Source organism: Chrysemys picta, chromosome 4 (genome assembly GCF_011386835.1).
Source record: "Chrysemys picta bellii isolate R12L10 chromosome 4, ASM1138683v2, whole genome shotgun sequence".
NCBI lineage: Eukaryota > Metazoa > Chordata > Testudines > Emydidae > Chrysemys > Chrysemys picta.
Genome location: NC_088794.1, coordinates 57,963,630 through 57,985,876, shown reverse-complemented (window position 1 = coordinate 57,985,876; position 22,247 = coordinate 57,963,630). Strand labels below are relative to the sequence as shown.

At 50.6% G+C, this 22,247-nt stretch overlaps 1 protein-coding gene across 4 annotated transcripts in view; it reads right to left on the bottom strand.

Moving 5' to 3' along the window:
• KCNC4 (potassium voltage-gated channel subfamily C member 4) overlaps positions 1 to 21,630 on the bottom strand; it is a 79,114-nt gene extending 57,484 nt beyond the window's left edge. For 2 of the 4 annotated variants that reach the window (XM_005311559.4, XM_005311561.4), the window contains exons 1-3: positions 19,542 to 21,596; positions 7,512 to 8,448; positions 3,670 to 3,855 (exon numbers count right to left, since the gene is read on the bottom strand). In XM_005311559.4, coding sequence (XP_005311616.1) covers positions 3,670 to 3,855; positions 7,512 to 8,448; positions 19,542 to 20,186 — 1,768 coding nt within the window. In that variant the 5' untranslated portion in view covers positions 20,187 to 21,596. Of the gene's footprint in view, positions 1 to 2,163; positions 2,862 to 3,669; positions 3,856 to 7,511; positions 8,449 to 19,541 lie in introns of those variants that run through there. The other 2 variants (XM_005311560.4, XM_024112103.3) reach the window with 2 other exon arrangements.
• Positions 21,631 to 22,247: the final 617 nt, after the last annotated feature.

Genomic DNA, 22,247 nt, shown 5'->3' with positions numbered 1-22,247 from the left:
TCTGTCTAAAGAGGTTTTCCTGTAAAGGGAAAAGCCCAGTGTTAATTCTTCCTTGTTTTCCCCAACCAGTTTCCCCATTTGGTCTGAAAGTTTACAAATCAGAGCTGGTTGACACTTTTTTTAATCAAAATATTTGTGAATGAAAAAATATGACTTCAGGTCCAAAATAAAAAGTTTGCAGACATTTTTCATTTAGGTCAAAAAACCCTCAAAACCATTTGGGGGCGGGGGGGGGCAATTTTTTTTTAACCAACCTCCCTCCCCAATTTTATTCTTTTAGTCAAAAAAAATATTTTTATTTGGTCTAGTAAAGATTGTTGGGTATTTTTGGCTTACAAAAGTCATTTTTTTTAAACCAAAAACTAGTTTTGAACACTGAAAAAAAAATCCTTTTCAGTTTTGCTTTTTCATTAAAAAAAAAATAAATAAAAGGCAGGAAAATGTTTATAATAAAAAAATGTTTCAACGTTTCCCATGAAAAGTAATTGACCTTTTTCTTCCAACTCTCCCCAAAATCTGAAAATCCTAATATCTCTGAGTTTCTAATTCCTTCCTTCACCTGATAAAGCACGAAGCTTCATATGATATAAATTCCATCTCCTCTATGAATCATAGAATCATAGAATCTCAGGGTTGGAAGGGACCTCAGGAGGTCATCTAGTCCAACCCCCTGCTCAAAGCAGGACCAACACCAACTAAATCAAAATATGCTGCTCCAATTTCCTAGCTGACCCAAAACTTGATCCAAAGCCCAATGAAATCAGCCTTTGGATCTGGCGCCTAATCTCCATGTTAGTGGAGAATAACAGAGGGTCCTTCCATGGCAGAGTCACACAGAAGGCTCCAGCTCTCGTCTCTGCTGGAGGAGCTAGAGAGTTTTGGTCTAGCAATGTTGCTTCTACATCACAACAATGGGCTGGCAGTGATGCCCAGTCCCGCGTAGTGTTGGATTAACCAGGAGCTGTGATGGCAAAGTGAGGATGGAATTGGCGAAGCTACTCAGGGCTCTCTGCATTGCCAGAGAGAGACTGGATCTGACACAGTACTGGATCCACATTGACCACTGGAAAGGCAGTGCTGGTCCAAAGCTCCTCAGAGCTGGATCAGCTATTGCCACGACAAGGGAAACTGGAGTAAAGTGTGTCAGGTGGCAGCCCCTCTTCTGGCTCCTCCGGAACCTTGTATTCAGGTGCTGGCTGCACTTTTCCCTGTATTCCCTGATCTATGCACAAAGTCACGGGACTGGGACCTCCTTATCAACCTCCTCCTGGTGCTGGCCAAGATGGCCTCCATCACTGCAGGAGGAGGAAGCTGGGAGCGGGGGTGCGGTGTGCTTTGCAACTGTGGGACCTATTTCCATTCCCATGTTCAATCACACCTCTGGGCAGAGTTCCTTTGGGCAGTGTCCACGGACGGCCTCATGCCGTTGAGGAGCAGTGGGTGCTCTCCGAGGGTGTCCCCATCTGGTTCCTTGACTTTCAACCTTTGACCTCACTCCTGTTCCTGTTTTCCCCTTCATTGTCCCACACACTCCCTTGTAGCGTGAGCATAGCGGTTACTCCCCCATTAGTTTTGGGGGGGGCCTTGACCCACCTGTCCCAGGTCTGCAAATAGTACAAGGGGGACTGGAGTGGGTTATTTATTCTTGCCATAAGAGAACACTGGAACTAGACTCTTGCCATTGGATTAGCCATTCAGACTGCAAGAGAGACTGGCACTGGTGGAGTGGCCCACGGCTCCCCAACCCTGGGCACTGCTCAGTGCTAGCTCACCCAGTCTCTAATGCCACGAGAGACAATAGCGTGGCAGCCAAGGTTCTTGGCTCACACCAAGGAACAAACGGAGTTCCCTATAGGTTGAGCTAAACTGTCTGGGTCCATCTCTGGGACCGTGAGAGACTCATCTCCTCTGTAGACTGGGCACAGAGGGGAATGTGGAACACACACACTGACCCTGCCTACTGGGTTAGAACTAGCAGAGCACCTAAGCACTGGATCATGTTACACCATCAGAGAGAGAGAAAGGGGGGGAATAGGCCATGATGCCTCAGTGGCAGATTTAAAGAACAAAGCCACTGCCTAGAGCTTCTGAGCTCTAAACGCAGCAAGAGAGGACGGAGCCAGCAGATCGCTTTATGCAGCTCATTAAATAGGAAAGAGAAAAATCCTGATTTGATTTATTTTCCAAGTTTTCAGTTAAGCTCTTTACAGAATTTGTTTATGAAACAACAACACACAAAGTGATTATCTGATGGACTGGAGGAGCGAGGACCCAGTGCAAAACCATCAGACCTGCACGAACCCACCTGGGGCAGTCCCTTTGGGCTACTCAGTCAGATCTCTCAGTAACTCCATTGGCTGGATCCTTGGCTGGTGTAAATTAGGGTAACTGGAGCTAGTTGGAAAAGGCCAATTGTTTTTTGCTGGAAATTTGAAAAAAAAAAAAAAAGTTTCAAAATTTCTCATGAACATTTTTTGTTTTTTTCATTGAAAAATTGAAATTGCCCAACATTTCAGTTTTCAGAAACAGTTTTTGGTACCGAGGTCTGGCTTTCGAAACCCATACACTCAAAATGCTTATAGGAAACCAAATATTTTCACCGAAAAATGTTCCAATTTCGATTTCTATTTTTTCAATCGCAAAACCTGAACATTTTGACCAAACCCCGCCCTAGCATCACTTTTGTGCTAGAAAACATTTTCACCAGCTGTAGCTGGAACTCCATGGACTTCAGTGGAGTTTGTCCAGTTCACACCAGCTGAGGATCTAGCTAGCTGAGTGGCATCAGAATGCCCTGTCTGATGGACGAACAAGGTATGGGCAGAGCTGGAGGGTAAGGAAGCTGGCACAAAAGTCAGCAGCTGCAAAAAGAGAAGAGAAGATACTGGTGGCAAGGTAGTTTCACAGGCAGGTAGTCTAGCTGGATGGGAGGCAGGTAGATAAAGCAGACCTGATTCTCTGGGCAAAGTGAGCGTAAAGCACTATCATGCTGAACTGGTAGCTTATTACACACGCTTTGCACAGGTGTAAATAAGGATTAGACAAGGTGCAGGGAAGTACCAGTGGTTCTAGGTAATGCTGTGGCTAGTGAAGCAGCTCGGTGTGGATGGGGAAGAAGGACCCCAAGAATACAGGTGAGGATTACGGGTAAGAGAAGCCCAAAGGGGATTCCAATTAGCACAGAAAGACAAAGGTAGAGGGAGATGGAGTAGGCGGGAAGGAAATAATCCTAGTGGTCTCCTGGGGACAGATGTGAAAGAGGAAAAAGGTCACACAGGGCGATGGAAATGGATCACATAGTGCACTGGGCAAGCCCTTTGTAAGATCAGCACATGCCTGTGGCACGCAGTGAAGGAATGAGCCCGGGGAAGCCAAAGCTCAGGGCAAGGTGGCATTTTATGGGCAACCTCAGCTCCGGCATTCACTTCTAAACAGCCATTCTCATGCGATGGAGGAGGTGTTTCTTCTGAGAAATGAAGCATTTTGCTTTTGAAGGGGACTGCTATTGGGGGAGCTAATGGGGAAGTGACTTGGAAATGCCCTCCCCCCACCTTCCCCCACCCCCGGTGGGAAATCAGCTTTACGCGTCCATACTCGACCCTCTGTCCTCCATCTCCCCCACCCGTGCTGTCACTCTGTCCACCAGATGCCTCTGGGTCTCGCCTGTACCTTTCCGGATGCCGCCATCGGCCGCACAGGAGAAATCGCCAGCGTTCAGCAGAAAGCAGGTGGCCGCTTTCTTGGTTTTGTCCCTGGTGCTGGAGCGCCTCATCGGCCGCTTCTCCTCGTGTGAGGACGAGAGGGGCTGCTCCTCGTCTGACAGCACTGTGTTGGCATCGCCGTTCTGCTTGGAGTCTTCAGGGCCAGGATAGGAGGGGAAAGAAGGATGAAAAATATCAATTTTCCAGAGAAATTGACAAGCCAAGATACTTGTCTGCTTGCGCCTGCTACTGGCAATAGGGAGGCTGTGTGGCTGACTGCCCGCTAGCTACAGCGTGGGAAATGGTAGGGCAAACTTCCCCCTTATGTGGCCCAAGTTGATGTGAGTGGAACTGAGGCAGCAATAGGGTTTGCTGGCTCATCCCCCAGAGAATTTAATGCCGCTCTCCCATAAATCAGAAATAACTTGAGGGGCTCTGTTCAAACCTTCCAAAAAGTAAAAATCCACCATTAGGTAGAGACGGAGGCCACCTTCCAGCAGGTGTACACCGGAGAAGCTCTACTGATTTAATTGGACCTATGTCAGTTTACCCCACTTGAAGATCTGGTCTAGTAACGCCAATGGAGTTGCGCCAGTTTATACCAGCTCAGTACCTGGGCTCTCTGGGTTCAATCCCCAAATCAATCCTGAGGCGGCTCTGAATTACAACAAATTAGCCACCTGCAGGATTGGGAAACTATCCCCCAGCTCCTTTACAACTGTCCCAAGCTGTACCCAATGGATTTTGGCTGAGAGCTGGGTCCTGTGGATGGAAATTTTCTGTTTAGAAGGGAAATGTTCCATGAGTGTGGACAAACATGGGGTTAGAAAGGAAATTCCTGCACCTTTAATGGAGGTGCTCAGATCCTGTGCTGATGAGTATAAAACACAGGCCTGTAGCAGGCCCCACTATTCACCCAGGAGGGAACATGAGCAGGGCCAGATCTTCGGTTGGTGTAATTCAGCGTAGCCCTTCAGTGGAGCTACAGCAGTTTGCACCAGCTGAGGATCTGGCCCTGTACATGGTGTGAATTTAGTGCTGGTGAAGACACCAGATTAAGAGCCCTGGAGGGTGGAGATTCCTCTGTAGGGCAAGTACGATCAGGGGAAGTAGCAGGGCCAGCTTCCCTCACAAACATGTCTTAAATACCACCAACTCCTGGGGCCAGAGGGCAGTTCAGTCTCCACAGCCCATTCAGTCCTTGTTTTCTCTGCTGAGATTGCCAGCAAGGCGGCCTGTTGGTGCCAGTTATGCTAGTGTCTTAGGCAGGGCCGGCTCCAGGCACCAGCCTAGCAAGCAGGTGCCTGGGGCGGCCAATGAAGAGGGGGGCGTCACGTCTGGCCTTTCGGTGGCGGGGCCATCACTCCCTCTTGGAGCAAAGGACCCGCCGCCGATTTGCCGCCGTAGAATGAAGTGGTGGTAGAGCTGCCGCCGCTTGCAATCGCGGCTTTTTTTTTTTTTTTCTTCTGCTTGGGGCGGCAAAAATGCTAGAGCCGGCCCTGGTCTTAGGGTACGTCTACACTGCAAGCGAAAGTGTGATTGTAGCATCGGTAGGCATGCCCATGCTAGCTTCAATCTAGCTGGCCTAGGTAACAATAGCTATGTAGACATGATGGCATGGGCTAGCAACCAGAGTACAAGTCCACTGGGGTACATACTCTGGTTGCTAGCCTGTAGCCAAGCCCACGCCACCAGGTCTACACTGCTATTGACACCCATGCTACCATCACCCCTTCACTTTGCAGTGTAGACAGCAGCTTTGTGATGAAGATCCCTCTTTATTGGGAACTGGATTAAGACCCAGCCAACTCACTTTCAGCCGGCCCACAAGCTGTTGGTCACCATCAACTTGCTATTGTATCTATTTGCTGCTTTGATCTACAGCCTCTCACACCCAGAACTGAGCTCAATAGATTTGAGCCAGTGACCTAGATGGCTCCAGGCCTGCAACAGGCCAAGCTAACGATGGCTTTTCAGCTTTCGCTCTGGATTCCTTGGCTCTAAGCCAAGCCTTTCCATGCAATTTAAATGCATCTTTTGTTTGCAATTCAAAACTGGAGACAAACATCAGAGGCCAGGCTCCCAACGGAGGCCTCAGAGTGCCTTCCTCTGCCAGCCAGGAGTCTGTAGCAAGAAATCCCAGAGAGGCAAACCCCATGCAGCAGCCACACTGAGCTTAACTACTGCCAAGTGTTGGCACCAGGAAATACAGCACAAATCAGGAGCATGCAGCAATGTGCTCCAATGACAGGCTGTGCTCTGAAGACACCCCAGCAGTGATTCCAATCTATTACCCTGTAATCCATTCCATTGGGGGCTGGCTGCTAACCTTTGCACCCCAAAGACACATGGATGCTTGGTGCTGGCAGCTCGGTGCAGTGTGAATAAGGCTGGACAAAACAGCAGAGGATTTGCTAGATGCAAGTGGGACTAGCAGGAAAATTTTCGATACAACCGTTTTCCATCGGAAAATGCGGTTTGGTCAAAATCAAAATGTTTGCCAGGATCAGCGTCCATTGCAACAACATTGTCAAGAGGAAAAAGTCAAAACAAATCATTTCGAGGTTTGTTGCAATAACGTAAAAACCCTTTTGTTTTGCCTGTATCGTTTTGATTCATTTTGGTTCGACGTGTATATTAAAATGCCAATTTTAACGTCAGCCCACGTTTGTGCAATTGGGTATGGTCACGTTGTAACATTATTGAAAGGAAACATTGTTACCATATTGAAACTAACCGATTCGATGGCCCCAGAATTTTCATCCACTAGAACATTTCAAAATGTTTCGCTTTTTGCTCCAAAATTTGAAATTAAAACAAAATTTTGATATGTCGGAATTTCCCAGGGAATGGAAATTCCATTTCCTGACCTGCTCCAGACAAAAGGGATCATTGGAGCAGCTCAGGCGAATCACGTGGCACAGGACAAGCTGGGCTAGCTACTGGGGAACAAGGTCACGACATGGGTTTGGCCAGCTATCAGGGCATAGGAGCACTGCATGGGCTGGGCTAGCTGCTAGCTACCACACAGGCCAGGCCACCTAGGAAGGTGTCAGGGCAACGCACAGGCCAGGCTAGCCCAAAAGACACTGAGGCATAGTGCTTGGCTAGTAACTGGCACTTTCGGGCTAGCTGCTAGCACAGAGGCACTTAGAGGATTTGCCGATGGCTTAGTGCAATTCTCTTAGCTAGCCATTAGCAATGGGAAGCATGGCACATGCTAGCCATCGAGACAGAAATGCCAGCCATGGACAGGAAGCAACACTGAATAAAACTCATCGCTACTACCTTCACTCTTGGGTTAGGCAAAATAGTGAACACACTGGGGTTGCTTCTGATCCCATGGGGGCTTTTAAATCAGGCAGTCCTTCAGTGGAGTTACTCCTGGTTTACCCCAGGGGCAGAGAGAGAGAGGAATTAGACCCTACTGATTTACTCCTAATCTATGCCAGCGTGAGAGCAGAATCAGGTCCATGCGGCTCCGTTCCTAGTTGCTTTCCAGGGATTCTGCTTCCATAATGTTGCGATCACCTGAGCCAGCTGCCTCTGTCAAAGGCCTGGAGTCCCTCTCAAAAAAATCAATACCTGAGTGCCACTGACCCTTCTTGGGACAGCCTCGCCTTGAGGTGATGGCATCAGGCCAGATTCTGCTCTCGCTCCAGCGTGAATCTGGAGTGTCCCCATTGAATCATAGCAGTCAGCCAAACACCCCAGTGGGCGTGGACTCTTCCTTAGAGTCTCCATTAGGCAGGACTTACATACCTGGCACTTTTTCCTCCCTCTTATTGAGCTTGGGCTTTTGCATCTCACCTGATCGCTTTCTCTCCACCACCACCTCCTCCGCTGCCAGGGGGCAGGTGTCACTCTGCGTGCTGTTGCGGGGCGAGTTGTCCTCGGACTTGCAGTATGTGGGGGAGTCCAGTGGGGCTGGACGGGGTATATGCTTTTTCTTCTTCTTTGGGAGCTTCTGCTTGGCCATAGCTAGTGAGTAGTACATTCCAAAGTTGTTGACGATGACAGGCACTGGCATGGCGATGGTCAGCACCCCGGCCAGGGCACACAGCGCCCCCACCAGCATGCCCGACCAGGTCTTGGGGTACATGTCACCATAGCCCAGCGTTGTCATGGTGACCACCGCCCACCAGAACCCAATGGGGATGTTCTTAAAGTGAGTGTGGTCGCTGCCGCTGGGGTCGGATGGCTTGGCCCCAATCCGCTCGGCATAGTAGATCATTGTAGCAAAGATCAAGACCCCCAAGGCCAGGAAGATGATGAGGAGCAAGAACTCATTGGTACTGGCCCGGAGCGTGTGGCCTAGCACCCGGAGCCCCACAAAGTGCCGCGTCAGCTTGAAGATCCGGAGGATCCGGACGAAACGGACCACCCTCAGGAAGCCCAGCACGTCCCGGGCAGCCTTGGAGGACAGGCCACTGAGGCCTACCTCCAGGTAGAAGGGCAAGATAGCCACAAAGTCAATGATGTTGAGCAGGTTCTTGATGAAGAGCAGCTTATCTGGGCAGCAAATGATGCGCACCAGGAACTCCAGCGTGAACCACAGGACACACACCCCCTCGATGTAGGTGAGGACAGGCTCCGTCTCCACCTTATTTGTCAGCAGGACCCTTGTGGTGTTGCCAACCACCATCGTCTCAGTCACGTTGACATTTCTATTAAAGGCCTCATGTGTCTCCAGGCAGAACGTTGTGATGGAGACCAGGATGAAGAAGAGTGAGGCGAAGGCAACTACCTGCAAGAGGAAATGAACTCAGTGGTTAGGGGAACAACCTGGGGCAGACAGGGAAGGGGATGAAAGCACTTCAAAATAGACTTCCTTCCCCTTCTTATCAATCATTACAAGGGGATAGGAGGAAAGATACACACTGTGTCCAAATCTGAGGGGAAGGGTTCAACCACAGGACATTCCTGGTATCGTTTGTATTTCGTACACTCCCTCTGACCCAAGCCCTGCTCTTATCTCCTTCAGTTCCCCATCAAAGCAGAGCCCAGAAGCTTGCCCTGCTAGAGGTCACAGACAAGGAGAGGACGCCGCCCCTCCAGTGACACCTAGGAAACTAGCACTGGGTACCTGTCACCAGAGCCCAGCATTGTCATGGTAACCACTGCCCTCCAGAACCCGGTGGGGATGTTCTTCAAATGGTCACCTCTGCTGGGGTCAGAGGGCTCGGCCCTGCTCTACTTTTCATAACAGACCCTGGTGTTGAAGATCAAGACCACAAGGACCAGGAGGATGATACAACTACAGAGCGCTTCACTTCTAGCTCCCCTCTTCATATCAGATCGGGAATCTCGGGTGGCTCTTAGACCATTTCCCAGGGAACAGGCCAGGACGTCACAAAGCCACCACTGCCTGACCCTCCCGTTGAGGAGAGGTGATGGACTGAACAGGCCCGGGGAAGTTCGCACAGCTGATCGGGGTGGTGATATATCTTATAGGTCTTTGGCCTCCAGGGCTTTCAAAATGTCAGCCCGGCACCTTCCACTGGTACTACCAATAAAAAAAGAAGACCCTGATCCTACAGCTAGGCCTCTGCGGTTGAGGTGACCTGGGTATGTTTGTGCTGCTGCATCTCTCTCAGTCCATTTGCTCTTCACCTGAGCTCGCAGCTCCACATGAGAAATTAAAATTCACAATGCCACTATTTGATCATTAGACTCCCCCCTAAATCGCGAAGGGCCACGGTGTGGTGTGATAACGACTCCTTCCCCGGGCACACGGTGACCTTGAGTTAAAGCTGGGAGACCCTCGGCTCATCTTTTACTAGGGTAACCAGCCGGCTCCTCAGTTTGTATGAATGACAGCAGCTCCATTCAAGTCAGAGTCCCCTCCGGCTCGAGCCCTCCCGGGCCAGAATTTCAAGAGCTCATGTTGCAGCAGCTCCCATTGAGAACAATGGTTGCTCCTCACCCGCCCCCCCCCCCCCCGCACACTATTGAGGACAATGGGAGGTGCTGGGTCCTGAACTCAGCTGAAAATCTGGCCACTTCATCCAGATGTCTGAATGTGAGCAGAGGACGTTTGAAATTCCAGCCCCACAGTGGTTTTGACCTCTACCACTATGTTATCATTCAAATCCAACTCTGGAACCAAATCTCCATTGAAGCCTATGGGAGCATCCCAGGGGTGCATTTGACCCCAAGCCCAAAGAGACTCAGGTATATAAGTCATCTGAGGGCTGTTTGGTAGTCTAGGCGAGATCAGTGTTGTGTTCCTACTAGTAATAACAACACCTAGTTCGTAAATAGCACATCAGTAGCTTGCAGCACACTCTACAAAGGAAGATCAGTATCATTATGCATATTTTAGAGATGGGGAAACAGACACAGAGTGAGGCAGCAGCTTGCTCAAGGTCCCCCTGCAGCTCAGAGATAGAAGGCAGGTCTCTTGAGTCCTAGGCCAGTGCATTATCCACTAGGTTGCACACACACAAAGCTGCCCAGCAGGCAGAGGTATACATCCGAATTGGGAGCCTCAATTAAAAACGGGCAGTGCTGAATCGTTATAGAAGGGATGGGCCAGCTCTTCCACTGATGGAAATCTGCACGGCTCCATTGAATCTGGGCAGCTCCAGCTAGAACCTTATATCCCACTCCTCTCCCAGGGCTAGAATTGGCCCCTGATAGGCTCTGAGGATCATGTGCCGGGATGCTTGCCATGCCCACGTTGTACCCGTCCTGTGGACTCCGAGCTCCAGGGCTGCCAGGCCAGATCCATTTACAAGAGCTACAATCCGGTGTGGCCGCGGAGCGTGTCAAGCTGCAGCAGCTGCTGGAATGAGGAGATGGAGATTCTGAAATGGAACTCCCTCTAGTAACAGATTTGTTTAAGTGTCCATTATGAATTCACATGAAAGGCTGGTGTAACCGCACCAATTAAAAGCCTTCAATTGCTCTGCATGCAAATGCCACATCTCTTGCTGGAACTGATAGTGTTGCTATTCACAGCTCCAGAGTTAAGGATCTGTCTGGGTTTCCATTAGAATAGAGAAATTAATTTTGCTGGGGAGGGAGGGCTTGTAATTCTAGTGTAAGAATCTCCTGAAATTTGTCAGACCCAATTGCAGCAGGAGGGGCCAGATTTTCAGATGGTGCAAATTGGTGTAGCTCTAATAGCAATTTACACCAGCTGAGCAGCTCCCAGGCTCTTATGTCCAGGCAGGATGCTGCTCTCCATTCATGTCTCCACCCCCCCCCCCAATTCTGAACCGGAGGTAGGGTGAGGTGGGGAGAGGCGGGTAAGGGATGGAGCCTGTATAAACAGCTGCCAGAGTTGAGCTGGCACTGGGGGCGGGGTGTTAATTTTCTGCTCGCATGGAACAGCTGCAAATTACAATTGTTCCAGAGCAATTCCGGCTCTGGGATGATTCTGGAGTCTTGGGGCAGTGCAGGCAGCCCAAACCCATAGGACCACAGAGGAATCTGGCTTTCCCGTGCTCCTTAGACAGACCTTTAACCCTGGTTTCAAATGCTTAGCAAAGCTCCTCTACTAACAGTGACAGCAGTCAGGCTTCTCATTCATCTAGACCACAAGCAACTGCAAATGGGCCCAAAATAATAAGCTGGAAAGCAAACGCTCTGTGGGAGAAATGGGTTTTATTCCCCAATCAGCCATGCTCAGACCTCCTTCCTGACAGGAGGAGTTCATCATGAGTCCATTATCCAGGGCATGTTTCCAAAAGCACCTGAACAGCCTCGGAGCAGAAAAGCCCCAGCCGAGAAAGCTTGCTGAATCTTCTCCAGTTCCTCTATTAACAGCACATACAGGCTTTCTGCTTTACATGGACCTGATCTGCACTGAAGTGACGTGCAGCATTAAACACAAGCCTGATTCTGCTCCCATTGGAGTTGATAGCAAAACTCCCCACCGCTGGCTGTAACACGAGCAGGATTGGGCCAAGTTAAGTGCTCGGTCTCTTCTGGTCAAGAGAACTGGACCAGTTTGCGTGTCAGACCTCCTCTTGACCACCCTTGTTGCATCAGACCATGACACCGCAAGACAGTTAAAAATTACAGGCCAGATCCTCAACTGGAGTGAATCAGAATCAACTTCCAGCTACCTCAGTTCACACCAGTGGAGGGGCTGGTCCTAAATGCCAAGACATGAGGGAGGCTGCGGGAGGCTGAAAGGATCTGTATCCCGGAGCCCCATCCTGAGCTCCCCAAGGAAAAGAGCTGTTAGAAATGAATGACCTCATATCACACTGTGTTCAGTGCAGAGAACCACTGAAGGGAAAGATAATGTCCCGCAGCACACAGAAGGAGAAGAAGATGGAATGAATGAGACAGAGAGAGAGATGGAGAAGGTGGCAGACAAAGGACCTCATTTTGATCTGACCCAACCACCAGTGCAATTTGTCAGCTGGTGAAAACTGATGTAGCTCTGTTGAAGTCAATAGGCAATTAGTAGGATCCAGCCCACAATTATGGACTTAAAAAGGACTGACTCCGGATTTACACCAGTGTAACTTAGATCCAAATCAAGCCCAAAAGACCAAAGGAAAGAAAGAACAAACGTGATTTTGCTCTCTCTTGCACCAGTGTAAAGCTGGAGTGACTCTGCTTAAGACATTGGTGCTACACTGGTTTTAGACCCAACTTAGGGGAGATCAGAATCAGGTCTGGGGAGTCTAAACACAGAAGGGTTGGATCCCCAGCTGGTGTGAATTGGTGACGTTCTTCTGAAGTCAGTGGAACTGCTCCAGTTTTATACCAGTTGAGGATCTGGCCCATAATCTTTACCTTGGCTCCAACCTTTGTCTAGTAGCAAGTCAAAGCGATTTTTTTTCTTTTAAAGGGGCTCTTTTCTGAGCCTGCTATTTAGAAGACCCCAGAATGAGCAAAGGGAGATCACGTCACAGGAGAATTCCAGACCCCCAAATATTTCATTGTGATTTCAAGGTTTAAGGCTGGAGCGTCTTACATGGGCCTGTAGGAGCTAAGTGTCCAGTTGCCACTGACTCTCACAGTGCCAGGCATGCTCTTTGTCCTCAGAGAGCCTGAAACACGACCTCTGAGCGGGTGACCTGCCACGTTCCCCTCATTGGGATGTTGACTCAGATTCCCAGCAACGACCATTGAGATGTCAACGTTGTTAAAGCACTTCTCTGCTGCCTGAGGCCAGGAAGGGGACGGAGCATATTAGAAAGCGGACATATTACATGCGAATGACCACTCATTCTGGTGCCACAAGTGGGTGGCCCTTGGGGAGAGATTTTCACCCCTCATTTCCCACAATACTCAAGACGGCACCAAACCTCAAGAAGCCCAGCAGAGCCCAGGAGGGCTTCTAAGTCCCACCAAGGGGGCCCAACAGAACACATGGGATGATATCTAGAACATCTGCATACATTACTGTGAGCAGTACCTTGGCATCTTAAAGTGGGCAGGGCTTATTTTGCAGGTGGCGCTTGGAAGTGTCCCAATACCTCCCCTCCCCCCACCCCAAGTGACCTGTCTAGAATACAAGACTAGAAAACAGTGTCTGCTGTGCTGAAGCTATGCCCAGCTAAGGATCAAGCTCTCTCCACAGAAGGGGGTGGGGGGGAGAGCATAAACTAGGACCAATCTTGCACCAGTGCCAGGGAAGTTGTACCAGATAGATGAGCTAATGGGTCTATGAACCTGCGGGCACTGATGCTGTCATCTTACTACAGGGGAGAGAGGTTAAATGCTCGGGAGAACCTTGTAAGCAGATGCTGAGTCAATTGCCAAGTTCTACGGGTGGAGATACGAATAAAAAACCCAACCCACAAACTCCATTCAGAGCAATTTCCCAGCCACTGCACCAAGCAAAGTGCCCCTGAGCTACAATTTAGCTGCACTAGACAGGTCTACTTTCTCCAAAAGGGGCTCTAGGGTGTCTCACAATCCCCAGGCTGGGGGGGAAATTGCTGTGTGCTGCTTGGGTGCTCTAGCCATTTAGCCAGGTTCATTCCCATCAGCCTTGCTTGCTGCCAGGCTAATGCAGAGATAATGCAGAGCACCTAGCAGAAGGTTAAATACCAAGAGGCTAGACTGGCATCTAATCTCCATCTCAAGGGAAGCAGCCTGTGCTTTCTCTTGCTACCCCGCTCTTTCCCTCGCATCGCTTGTGAAAATAGTACGTGTAGGTAAAGAAAAGAACCTGGAGACGAGCTGTTCAGAGACTTCTAGAGCAGGACACGCGAGTTCCATTCAGACAGCAACAAAAATGCTGAAGGCTCCTCAGTCACTTTAGTGATTCGGTGCCAGTGAAAGATGCCAGGTGGGCAGCTCTGGGGACTCAGCCGCAGAGGCGGACAAGGGCAGCATGAGGTTTCTACCCTTCAGAGAACTAACAGGGGATTTCAGTTATTGCTCCCCTGGGACGTGGGAAGGGCTAACGGCAGCAATAGTCTCTGGGACACCAGCATACTGTCAACTAATTTCTCCTTGGTTGTCAAACCACCATCGCCTGGCAGCAGCTTCTGATCGCTGCCACTTTGGGCTGGACTTGAATCAATGATCTGGGGTGGGAGGGGAAGGGAAGGCTTCTAGGGCCTAATCTGAAGCTCACCCTGGTCTCTGTATTGATTTCAATGGCCTGTTGATCAGCCTCTCAAAGCCACTGAAGAGCGTTTGTGCCTTCCAGAAGTAACCCTCAGTGAAAGGGCTGGTTAGGAAGAAGCCTTGGATCAAGGAGTGGGAGAGCCCATCTGTTCCTAACACTTCAGTCTTGATACTTCACAAGGACTGTGACTCTGCTTGGGAGATCTTCTATTCCCTCCTTCTCCTACACTTTTAATCCAAAGGGAACTTGCCGCTCCACATCTGGACTCTGGCACAGGAAGGGTTAAGCACTCATGGGCCTGAGTCTCCTCTCGTTTGCACTAGTTTTACACTGGTGTAGCTCTATTGGCATCAGTAGAGTAACAATTGACTCACATTGGGGTTAGTGAGGGAGCAATCAGGCCCAGTGGAGATGCACCTGATTTACACTGGGAGGGGAATCAGGCTCCCTTCTCGGTCACCTCCTATCTCTAATCTCAGCCACACCGGCGCCTCATTTCACATAGCATCACAGATGCCTCCAACCGTGGACCTAGGCCGTGCACTTGTCCCACCTGGCTTCCAAGATCAGGGAGCCTCAGTCTGCTTCCTTTGAACTGCCCTGGGAAAACGTCACAGCCCATCTCATGCTCACCCATTGAGAAAAAACATCCAGAAAGACACTGCTGTTGGGAAGGAAAAGATCAGGCTCCCAGATGAATTAAATAACTGGCTTCTGCCCTGCCATCAACAGAGGCAGCTAATAGAAGGGCAGATGTGATCTTCATACACTGGCATGTTTTGACAGAAATCCAAAGGATAATTTTTTCCAGCTGATCCTAAATTATTGGTTACATCAACGAGTGAAATCTAATAAATTTGACATGCGAGGCACGGGCTGGATGGGCTGAGATAAAGCAGGCAGCAGACCTGCCTGCCTATCGCAACACAGCATCAGTCCTAGGGACCTAAACTACAGTCTAACAATGGAAAAACTGTGCTGCGCACAGAGGTAACCAGGCAAGACTCTGGCACCATGTGGCAATAGCACTGCGCTGCAAGAGGCTAAGATGGGGCACCGGGGCCACAAACAGGGCGGGAGATGGAAGCCATCAGCTGGCTCCCAAGTCCAGACACCCTGGACTTTGTGATTCTGGTGAAACAGGACTTGAGTAAGCAGGAAACAGGCCCGTAGCTAGGCAACAGGTAGTTCTCATCAGCTCCATTCCCCACCCCTCCATCCTGTTTACTTTTTGCTTAGCTTCGGTGGGAGCAATCTATTTCTCAAACTCAGGGTGTCTGAATGCTCGGCCGCTGGCGAGGAGGCCTGCAGGTCAGGTGGGATGTGTGAGTCGAGCTACTGTGACCACACGTCCATCACTTCCCCACCAGCACTGGAGTGCACTAGATTTACTCAGGGTTCAGCTCACATCAGCAGCCTCGGAGCCACTCTGTCACTTCGGGAACACACCCTCCCTTTCACCTGACCGGGGTAATGCCAGCCCCAGGACAGACTGAGTCAGCAGATCCACACAGGGAAGGACAGCCTCATGATTAGCCTTCTATAGTACTTAGATGGCCCTGTTATTGGGCAGTGATATTATCCTCATTGTACAGAAGGGGGACTAAGACAGAGATAGGCTAAATCTGGGGTGGAGCAGTGTCTTCAGTCCAGTTCTCCCAAGTCCTCTGCCAGTGCTCTAACCATTGGACCATCCTTCCTCTCTACGGCACTAGCCAGCAACTCAAAACATCTGGACTAGCTTCCTGGCTTTGCCACTGACTCCCTGTGTGACCTTAGGCAAATCACTTAACTTCCCTACACCTCAGCTCCTTTACAATGGGAACAGTAATCCTTCCTTTACTTGTTTTGTCTGCTTAGATCATAAGCTCTACAGACAGGAACTGTTTTAGTGAACAGTATTTGTACAGTTCCTTGCACCATGAGGCCTCTAGGTGCTACCATAAGACAAAGACAAAGTCTCCCTTCTACTTCATGTGGATATTGGAGGCTTCCTGCTCCCATATTTCAGGGAGTGTTACTACATGCTGTCATGCTCCACCTCGGAGGTGACTGTATCTTGGTGGTGGGTGACAAATTTTCTATAAAGGGCCAAATTCTTCTAAGCGACACTGCTAGAAATCTGGAGCAACTCCAAGGGTTTCAATGGGCTTATTTTGCATTTACACTGGTGTAAGTAAAGCAGAATTCAATCCACATTTTTGTAAGACTCTTTGGGATCCTTCAGGATGAAAGATGCTACATAAACACCACCATTCTGACTTGGTCGAGTTTTTACACTCACTTTGCACCATTGTCAGAGACTTTACAAGGCATAAGCCAGTGGGGAATTACTCCCAATGAGGGATGTAAATCAGTCTAGCTCCACTGATTGCAGCAGAGGTATGTTCATTTACATCCACTGAGGAGGTGGCCTGCTGAGGCTTAGGTATAACATATTCTCCTTTCCCCTCTCGTTCCCACAGTCAAATAAAGAGCCAAAACTCACTGTGCAAAGACTTCAATAGAGCTACACTGATTGACACATGCTGAGGGTATGGCCCTGTACCTATATATCCTATATAGCTATAGGGGAGTCACCTCCACATCAAACAGGTTACCACATATGCTCTCCCTGGCCCTACCAAGTCAATTACATCCTCTGAAGAAACAACTTGGGCCAAATTCTGACCTCGCTTACGCCGGTGTAATTGGTGCAATTCCACTCAATGGGTCCTATTCAGCAGTGGTAAAATGGTGTATGGCATAAATGGGGTGTGGGCCTCATTCTCCTCTCACACTACATTGGCATAATGCCATGAGATCCAATGGAGTTACTCTTGATTTACATCAGGGTGAGGCAGAGGAGACTCAGGCCAAGCACTGACAAGTCCTGCCCCAACAAAGAGCGTAGGATTGCAAAACTCATTGCCAAGACAACACAGATGTCAGAGGGGACCTGCTGGTCACACTCTCCCATTCCTTCTCCTCCAAGCACAGAGTCCAGTAGGCAGAAGCATTTGTTTATAATCCTGCTGGTGGAATACCAAGGCCTGGCTCGAGAAGGGCTTTAGAACCCAATCAGATTTCAGCATGTATTTAAACGCTCTTCTAGTCCCCAGCCTGTCAGGTTACAAAGAGGTTTGGATCCTCAGCACAGCTCCATTGACTTCATTACAGCTACTGATGTAGGTCAGAGTAAAGGTGACTATGAGACCTAAAGATGGGTTGGAAACAAAGCCCCAGTTTAAACACCCCCAAATTCCAGTGTGGCTTTTTGGAACGATGCCGTTTATTCCAGCTGAGGATGTGGCCCCAGTTCGCACCCCATCCTTTAACCACCCACCATGGCTACCTCCTTTAGTTACTCTGTGCCAGTGAGCCTGTGGTCCAGGGGATCAGTCACTGACTTGAGAATCAGGGAACCCACGTTCTGTTCCTGGCGCTGAGCAATCTGGAGTTGGTGATTTCACTGCTCGGTGCCTCGGTTTCCCTGAAAAAAGTACCGTTTGCCATCCCAAACTTTTGCAAAATGCTGTGAGCTAGAGGAATGGAAAGCATTACAGAAAAGAACCCAAGATCATTGCAGCTCTATGCTAAGTAGACTCCTATTATAAAGGGTAAGAAGGAGCCATTTTTACAGTCACTTGTCTACCTAGCTGCTCTATAGCCTCCCAGCCACTGCACCCAGGACATCAACCTCTGCTCCCAGTGAGCTATGCCCGAGGCTCCCTGGCAGCATTGGTGCTGCCACACCTGCTGGCTTGAAGTAGTCATAAAAAATACCAAATGCATGGTTTCCATCATCAGCACCCCAGCCTGGCAGGGGGAAAACAGGAGCTCAGAGTGAGGGAAATGCAGTACAAAAAACTCCGAGGCAATTGTTTTCAGCAGAGTCTATTTTAGAGAAGCTCTCAAAGCCAGATCTCTCTCAGAGCCGAGACAGAGATTTGGTTCCCTCTTTAGAGCAGGTTTCTCTGGAAAGGCTGTCGCTGCCTAAGCATTTTATTCTGGCGTCTGTTGGGTTTCCCTTTTAGTTGAAAGGAAACACTCTCGAGGAGCATCTCACTCTCTGGGTTTGAGTGTGGTTCCTGCCAGGAGCAGGCTTGGAGCTTAGAGTCTATTTTTTGTTGCTGTTCCTTTTTGCACCTCCAAAATGTCAAAAACTCTTTTAGATCCGAAGCGTGTCAGCCTGTTGGTATTTACGAACTGGGTGTGACTAGGGAAACGGACGTGCGAACAGGAGCGGTCAAGGGAGCAGGGGTAGATGGGGACGTGCGTGGCAGCACATGTGTGTGTGTTTATATGAGTTGGTAGTGTGTGGGTTTGGAGAGGAGTGTGTGAAGAAAGGCACATGCTGGTGTGGGGGAGGATGAAGATGGGTGCAGCTGAACTTCTGTGGGATTGGGTAGGGATACACTATGTGTGTGTCTGTGTTGCTGTGTACACACGGACGGGGTCTGTGTTCATGCATATGGGGGTGTGTCTGTGCCAGTGTGTTAATCAGTACGGATGCTGGTATGCGGGAGTGAGGGAACAGGCAGGAGAGTTTGTATGGGGATGTTCCATGTATTTGAATATGTACAGATGGGTGTGGGTGGGTGCGTTTGCATGAGTCCCCTTAATGTGCACAGATGTGTGTGTGAGAGAGACAGGCTTTGTGGGGGTGTGTTGTGGGTCTGTCCATGTCGGTGGGCATGGCTGTGAGAGCACTCCAGTCCTGGACTCCCTGCTGTAACCTTGTGACATTAAACACCGCTTTCAGCACGTAGATCCACCGAGAACGACAAGAGGAACTGGATAATCCACCTGCCTCTGGTGCCACCTGGAATTCTGCCAGGACTTAGGGCTGGCAAGGACTCTCCCTGGCAATCCTTCGGTCCCCACCGGCTGTGGGATGGCAGCCGGGGACATGTGTCGGGGGCTGGCTGCTGATCGTTCGGTGGGTGAAACCACCCTCTGTGCATGGCAGGAGAATTGGAGTAGAGGAAGTTAGAGAGGAGCATGGGTGGTGGGAGGGAGGAAGAGTCAGCATCTCTCAGGGGGGAAACATGGGGAGGGCCGCAATGCAGCTCAGGTGGGATGGGGGAGATGAATGGGTGAACCAAGGCACCCATGGAGGGGTGGTAGATGAATGACAGGGTGAACCAAGGCACCCATGGAGGGGTGGTAGATGAATGACAGGGTGAACCAATGCGCCCAGGGAGCAGATCAATGATGGGGGAACCAATGCATGTCAATGACCCTGCACCTGCTCCGATCCCCCTCTCTCCACCCCCCACCCCCAACCCCGGGGTTGTCTCTCGCAAACTCACCCTTGCTGCCCTGGACGAGTAGGGATCCTCGAAGAGCGCCCACATCCTAGGCTGCCAGTTGCGGCAGCATCCACCCCCTCCTGTGGCCCCAGCAGCCCCCGGCGACCTGTCGTCCATGCCCAGGCGCTGGAGGGCCATCTCCCTGCCCCCTTCCTCCTCGGCCTCCTCTCCCCCTGCCCCGGGCTCGGGGCTCTCAAAGATGTCCAGCGCCTCCTCGGCATCGCGGTGCTGCCTGTAGGTCATCCAGCAGCAGGGCTCCACGTCGGTCTCGTCGATGCCCCAGTAGGTCAGCTCCTCCTCAAAGAGGGGCCCGCAGATGTCGGCGGGACAGTGCAGCTTGCCCGTGCGGTAGTAGTTGAGCACATAGGAGAAGATGCCCGGGTGGCGGTCAAAGAAGAACTCGTTGCTCTTGCCATCAAAGTCAAAGTTGCTCTGGGCATCGGGGTCGGCCAACCAAGCCAGGCGGGTGCCAGGCAACGTCCGCAATGTGCTCTTGTAGGTCTCATGCCTGGTGCCCCCTACATTTATGGTGATCTTGTCCGACTCTTCCCCTTTGGCCATCTCTTCCTTCAGGCATGTTTTAGAGGGTGGTTTGTTCCCAGACTTGCGCCCACGGTACGATGAGACACACACCGAGCTGATCATAGATTTAGGTGGATGGGAAATGCCCTCTAAACACCCTTCCTCTAGTGAGGAGCTGGGAGGGAAGGGCGATTGTGGGGAGAGGCCTGGGAGAAGCTCAGATTTCTCTCTCCCCAACCTCAGACAACTCTGCCCTTTGGCTGCCTCATCGATCCCTTTCCGCAGGAGGAGATGGGGCACAGGTGGTTGCTTTGGAGAGAAGGTAGGGGACAATATAATGGCCTGGCGCCCTTGCTCCAGACACCAGGAAGCAGCAACAAGGAAATCCCCACCAGGAAGAGAAGAAGAACAGTGACAGAAGCTCCTGCCACTGAGATGCAGGCTGGAAAGTAGTGGCAAAGGCACTTTGATTAGGGGAACAAATAGATGTGGCTGTTGGGCAAGCCACAAAAACAAATCTGAGGAAGAAAGAGAGAGAAAAGGAGAGATTTCGATAGCAGCAGCAAGTGTCGGTCTTCCTCTCTTTGCTGGCGAAGGCAAAAAAAAAGAAAAGAAAAAAGAAAAAAAATCAATCCAAAAATCGGAGTCTTTGGGAAAAGATGGGAGAGCTTTGCTCTGCTTTCAAATAGATCTTAAAGTTTGGAAGAGCTGGAAGGAAAGTGACTAAGATCTATGCTCCGGGAAGATCTCTGTCTCTCTCTCTCTCACATACACAAGAGGAGTAGAGACCTGGTCCTGTCTATATTTAGAGTAGTTGGTTCCCTGTGTTTATACTTCCCTCCAAGACAGGCTTAAGAACCAACAAGAACGGCTGGCTTTGGTTTATTCCACCTTCATCTGCTGTCAGACACTCCATAGAATCCGCTTCCCAGCAGACAGCACCGGATGCATCGGGATCCTGGATGGATGCTGAGGAAGAAACACAAAACTCGGCTGGATTTCCCCTCCAGGTGCGCTTCGTGGAGAGAAGGGAGCGGAAGGTTGGCTTGGGAGTCGCTAGGATCTGGGAGCCGGGTCAGTTTCAGGCGGAGGCGCTGTAAACACACTGGCTAGGAGACTTGCCCGGTCTCTGTGTGTGTCTCTCTCTCCGAGGCTGGATTTTTTTCAGCCCCGAGACGAGCTCACACGCGTGGATGGGTGGGATCCAGGAGCCGCTTGTTTATCGCTCGCTGCCAACTCACGGTCACTTTTTGCCTCGGCAGGAGGGAGGAAGGGAGGGAGGCGATCTGGTGGGGCTGGGCTGGGCTGTGGCAGCTGTAGCTTCCTCACACCCAAAGTATCCTCTTGCATCACCCAGCAGGCGCTGGCTTCCCGGGCTTGGGGCACGGGGATCTGTTGCTTCTTCTCTGTGCTCGCCACCTTTCCAGGCAGGGCGCCAGCGAGGGAGTGCTGCAGGTGGCAGCTGCGTCTGGGGTGGAGGCCGATCAGAGACCCGCGGGCCGCGGCACAGCCATGTTCTGGGGCTGGTTTGATGAAATGCCTCCGGCTGCTTGTTGCTTTTATACTCGGCTCCTGCCCTTCCAGCCAGCGCTAGCCCAGCCCCTCTTTCCTCTCCGGTTAACCCTTCCCGCGCCGCCTCACAGCTCGCCTTGTATTGATCAGTCCAGCCCTATCCACCCTCATCCATCTCTACCCAGATAGAGATTTTACACCCCGGGACCATCTGGGGATCTGCCAGCACTTTACCCCGATGAATTAAGCCTGGCAACACTCTAGGGAGGGATGGAAATGTAATGATCTCCCTGGGGAAAAGGCAGCAGAGAGCTCTGGAGGGACCGGCCCAGGGATATCAAAGCCAGCTACTTCCAGAGGCTGGAGTAAAAGAGCCATTGACTTTCCCCACCCAGCTCCATCCACAGCCAGACTAATAGATGCCACCAGCAGATAGAATGGGCTAGATCCCTCAGCTGGTGTAAATCTACACAACCCAGTTTAACCTTCTCAGAAGGCAGTTAGCAGATAGTCTCCCACTTTCCCTTATGCCCTGGAGCGCTGGCATGGGATGTGCCAACCAACGTCTGTTGGCACTCCATTCCCTCCCAGCTAGCTGTGCCCTGCAAGGCAAAGGGCTCTTTATCTCTCCCGGGGTATCTTTCAAGATGCCATGATGTGCCAGGGGAAATT